At 31.7% G+C, this 5,384-nt stretch overlaps 1 protein-coding gene across 1 annotated transcript; it reads right to left on the bottom strand.

The window, feature by feature from the left end:
• Positions 1–2,118: 2,118 nt before the first annotated feature.
• On the bottom strand, positions 2,119–4,948 carry LOC110604834. The gene is made up of 4 exons (XM_021743142.1): positions 4,871–4,948; positions 2,779–3,054; positions 2,520–2,730; positions 2,119–2,426 (listed from the first exon to the last, which is right to left on the bottom strand). The coding sequence occupies exons 1-4, from the start codon at positions 4,946–4,948 to the stop codon at positions 2,119–2,121; spliced, it is 873 nt and encodes a 290-aa protein (XP_021598834.1).
• Positions 4,949–5,384: the final 436 nt, after the last annotated feature.

Genomic DNA, 5,384 nt, shown 5'->3' with positions numbered 1-5,384 from the left:
AAATTATTTAAAAAACAATGAATTTAATTTTTCACATCAAATTATATATTTATATATAGCATTTACTCTAACATTCATGTATAATTTATTTTTTTAAAGTTTTATATAGTTAAGAAGTTAGTTTATTGAAATTTATTGATGCGATCAGAAAATAGAGTTGTGTTGTGATTGATTAATCCTGCAAAAAAGAGAAGATGCAATGATTCATGTTTATGACAGTCATCCCGACGCTCAAGTCAGTAAACTGAAAAGAGGGGCGAGAGAATTGTAATACTTAAAATTCAAGAGTAATTGGATAAGAATTTGCATGCTTTTGTCTCCGTAATCCTTAACTTTTGTATTATAAGAATGTGAGATTAATTATAGTATTTTCTAGAAATTTAGCAATAATGTAGTTGGCTTGTTAATAAAAAATCTCGCTGGCTAATTGATCGAAAAATCCGTGATCACAGACGTAAAGAGACGTAAAGAAATCTATTGGATTGTAACCGTTAACGATAACTTTTTATGGATTCTCATATTGTAGTTGAGAGGGCTGAGTTCTAACAAGATGGTTGGGTCTTCTTGTTCCTCAGTGGGATCAAATATCATCTGATCATACTCTTATTACGTGGTCTTTTCTTCGAATGTCAATATATGATTTTTTTTAATGATAATTGTATAATATCACTTATAAATTTATTAAATATAAGGATTTTATTTTATAACTTAAGAAGGGAAAATTTGTTATAAATGTAACTACTCAAAATAATTTTGAATTTTTGTGTTTGGAGAATTTAATAAAATTTGAAATTTATTAAAATACCACAAGAAATTGAAAGTGGTAAAGTAGAAAACAAACTACTTTTCATTTGTATTTATTCAGTATTTCAACACAAAAATATCATTTTAATTTAAATAAAAACAGCAAGTTAATTTGTGGTCAATTTTTATTATATGATTATTAGCTCTAATTACAATTGGCGATTGTCCTATTATATGATTATTAGCTCTAATTATAATTGCTAATTGTGCTATTATATGATTATTAGCTCTAATTATAATTGGCATCTGAGTATTTTATAAAATTCTAAATGTAGAATGAAAACATAGTATAGTCAACTAATAATAAGTAAGGAAAAAAATATATTTTAAGCAAATATATAAAAACTGAATCTACTAAGACCTACATGTATATCTATATATGTAATTTTCATAAATTTACCACTGTACCCAGCTGAATTTTTTAAATGAAATATTGTATTAATACTTTTAATTTATTAGTTAATTTGTTAGTTCATTAAATATTATGGTCATTTATAACGATAATTAAATTTGTTTATTTACTACTCTTAATCTTGTAATATTTTTTACTATGATTTTAAAGCCATCTTTCTAATAAATTAATGATATGCACTTACTTGTATTGTTATGAATTTCGTAAAAATATTTTTATTTTAAAGAAATTCTATCCGCATCTAATAAGACAATTTTTAGTCTAAATGAAAAGTACAGACACAGACCTAAAAAAATATTCAATATTTTATGTATTTCTAACATTTTTACAAACTCTGAGAAGGTTTCTTATTTCAATATTTCTAAATATGAATTCAAACTTAAATTATGTAATTGTAATCGAAATTTAAAATTAAAAATTAAACCATAAAATATTTATAGGTTATTGAAATTAAGTAAAATGAATTTTATTGATGTAAGAAATATGAAAAGGATCTCCAAAATAATTTTATAATTTGAATTATAGTGAAATTAGACACCCGGAGAATTGAACCTAAAAAAGTTATTCTTGTAGGTCTTCAAAGGGCATACGCATATATACAGAAAAAAAAAAAAAAAAACAGAACTTTACATTCCTCCTCAATTAAGCATGCTTCCTATCCATATGATCTCATTTCCATCATTCTTCTACTTTGAAGGAAAACCATTCAAAACAATTTTAAAAAAATTACAATTTCATTACAAATTCATTACTATATCAAAAAATGAAAAATGGAGATGTGGGAACTCAAATCTACGTGCAATCAGTGAATTTTACTAACACGATCAATTCATGCATATAAAAAGAACTCAATTAAAAAATACTTTTTTTTTTTTCTAAAGGTGATGTAATTCATTAAGAAATCAAATTGGCATTTTGCCAAAGACAAAGGAGTTTTGAACCATCAAATTACAATGAAAATTTGAATCGGTGATGGTTTGAGAAGCTAAGGAGTGGGCAGCATGATTTCCATCCCTTTTAACATGGTTAAAGGAGATAGAAGAAAAAGAAACACATAAATCGTTAATATCCTTGATCAAACCCTGTAAGCACAGAGGACTAATGTGACCAGTAATAGCTTGGATCACTATCAAGGAATCTCTTTCAAAAATAACCTCCGAGAAACCACCATGATAAGCTAAGAGGGCTGCTTCTCTGTAAGCAAGACATTCTAGCATGAGAGGATCAAAAAAATCTTTGAAAATCTTGTATCGCTATATTATTGAGGAGCCATTCTCATCTCGTGCAATCACTATTGTGGCACCTCCAAGATCCTTCTTTTTAACAGATGCATCAAAATTAAACTTAACGACACCATGAGGGGGAGGGTGCCATTGGATAAACACTGGTAAACTGGGAGCAGGATGTTGCACAACATTAGCTTCATTAAAATCCTTATAGTACTTAGGAGCTGCTGAGATGATGGAGGAAGCTAACTCCCTTAGGTCACTAAAGAGAAAAGCATTTCTACTTTTCTAGATGTGCCATAGTATAAAAACAAAGAACTAAATCAAAGGTTTTGCCTGACGCTGGTTATCGAAAAAGGAGACAATTGTAGACCAGTAGGAGATAATATCCACGGGATCGAAAAGACTAGAGCGTAGACGTAAAGGAGAATTGATCCATACCGCAATAGCTTTGGGGCATAGGAAGAAAAGATGCATGACAGTTTCTATTTCACCACACCATTTACAAGGAGGATAAATATGGGGAAGCCGACGATAAAGGAGATCATTAATAGGCAGGCGATTTCTCAACAACATCCAAAGAAAGATTGAAAGTTTAGTACGTAAGGGAATCTTCCAGAGTTATTTCCAAATATCAAGGTTAGAAGGATTCAGATTAGAACTAGATGCATAGTTGCTGGAGAGAATGTGATGGGTAATGTAATAGCCAAATTTAACTATGTAGAGGCCCTCCCTATGAAATGCCATGCTAGAGAGTCTTCTCGCCTGAAGAGGGATAAAGGAATGGAGAGGATAGAACGAACATCTTCAGGTGAAAAATTACTCTCAAGGACTTATTTATTCCATGTGTGGGTGTCTGATAGCGGTTGTCGAAACCGTAAAAAATAATCTATTAATAATCAACAATTAAAAACTGCAGATAGTGGTAATAGGGTCAAATCCATAGGGATTTGATACTAAGAACTTTCCTAACAATGACTTGGGCAAATTAATAATAAAAGTAAAATAAAAGGGGGTGGTTTTTGATGTTGATATCCTTAAGATTAAAACTAAAGTAGTAAGCAATGATTAAAGATGAGTAAATCAATAATAAAAAGACTCTAGTTGAAGCTTAGGATCCATTTCAGTTTGGAATTGATCATTGATACTTTGATTCTTCTATTTATTTCAATAATTTAGTTTAGGTTGTGGAAGACGCTCCACACAACCAAATTCCTCCTTAAGTTTAGTTTGATTAGAAAATGTTCACTAATCAAACACTAGTTAACAAGTTGCCCAAGAACATCCTTGGGGTTCTTCACTTTTCAACTGTTAACTTCTTTATGAAATAGAGAAATCTAATTCCAACTTTGCCAACTGTGTGGTTTAGTTAGGTCATCCAACCTATTGTTACTTTTGTTCAAACAATCTAAGCAATTACAGACCTAAATCATTCAAAACTAACAATATATTACTTCGCAATTAAAAGCAACGAGCCCTATTGATTCTAATAGCAAGGCAATAATAACATGAAGAACAAGTTGCATAAATACTGAAAAAATAGAAGTTTGACAATGGAGTTTTAGATCTTCCAATTCATAATTAAACTGAAATTTCCCCCCACTTCAACTAGAGGAAGATGTGTTTAGCCACTCATGGTGGGCAAAGAATACATAAAGAGAAAAGAAAGAAGAAAAGGAGAAGATGTGGTGCTGTTGCTGCTTGCTACCCTTTTATAGGTGAGAAACCCTAGATCAGTACTTTATGAGTTGAAACTCCAATTTGACTTGGTCTTTGATTCCTTCCTTGCTTGTATTTCATCATAAATAGACTTCTGATCAAGCCAAATTTAGACCCATTTTTTATATTATTATTTATGTTAAATTACACATTTTCTACCTAATTTTGTAGTTTTGACCTTATTTTGCAGGAAATGGTGTAAAAGGGTAATTTAGTAAAAATGGTCTTAAAACTGCCCAAAAGAGAGTAGAAAAAGATCAAGCCTGGTTTGCCCAAGTCCATTTGCCCAAACCAAGCTACAACTGAAATGGGAGAAGGATGATTTGCTATTTGACCAGACTGTTTGCCCAAACAAATTGGGCAAACAGACCCGCAGAATAAAGGTAGAGTGACAGACAGCACCAGGATAGACTGTTTGACCGAGTTGTTTGCCCAAACAACCCGGGCAAACAGAGTCTGCGACAGCAGATAGCAAAATCGCGGGAAATTCAAATTTCAAATCTTCAATAAGTCTTTTCCTTCCCAAACACGTGAATACAGCTCAGCAAATCTTCAAGACTCCTCAGCACTCTATCCCGCATATTTAGGAAGCCAAATCTCAAAAAAATCCAATTGCCTTCAAAGAATCCAACTCCAACTGAGAAAAGAAATCCAATCCAAACAAGAAAACTTAGGGCTGCTCAAATCAATTATAAATAAAGGATCAAACCAGCAAGTGGGGAGCTCCATCATCGACAGAAACTACACCAGCAGCCGCATGCCATTGCCGCCGGCCCTTCTTCTTCATCTTTCTTGTTTTCTTTCTTTTATTTTATGTTAGTTTCAGCCATGAGTGGCTGAATCCTCTTTTTCTAGTTGAAAATTAGGTGAAACTTTAGTTTGTTTATGGATTGGGAGATCTGAATATAAATTGTTTATCTTTTATTTATCAATATTTATGCAATTTCATGCGTAATTCTATTGTTGCTTTGTTATTTAGATCAATAGGGTCCATTGATTCTTGATTGCAAAGTAAAAATTTATTAGTCTGGAGAGTTTTAAGTCCGTAATTGCTTGAATTATTCAAACACAAGTAACTCTTGATGTAAAAACCTGTAACGACCTGAAAATCGGACCGCCACCAGCGCTAGGATCCGGGTCGACTTAAGGTGGCCAAAACCCGTAGCAAGCCTGCTATACTCTCTGAATACTTGTAAAATCCCATACATGGTTATGCATTTTCT

The sequence above is a fragment of the Manihot esculenta genome, chromosome 17, assembly GCF_001659605.2.
Source record: "Manihot esculenta cultivar AM560-2 chromosome 17, M.esculenta_v8, whole genome shotgun sequence".
In the NCBI taxonomy this organism is placed as follows: Eukaryota; Viridiplantae; Streptophyta; class Magnoliopsida; order Malpighiales; family Euphorbiaceae; genus Manihot; species Manihot esculenta.
Note: the sequence above shows the minus strand (reverse complement) of the source record. Positions and strands in the feature narration are given on the sequence as shown.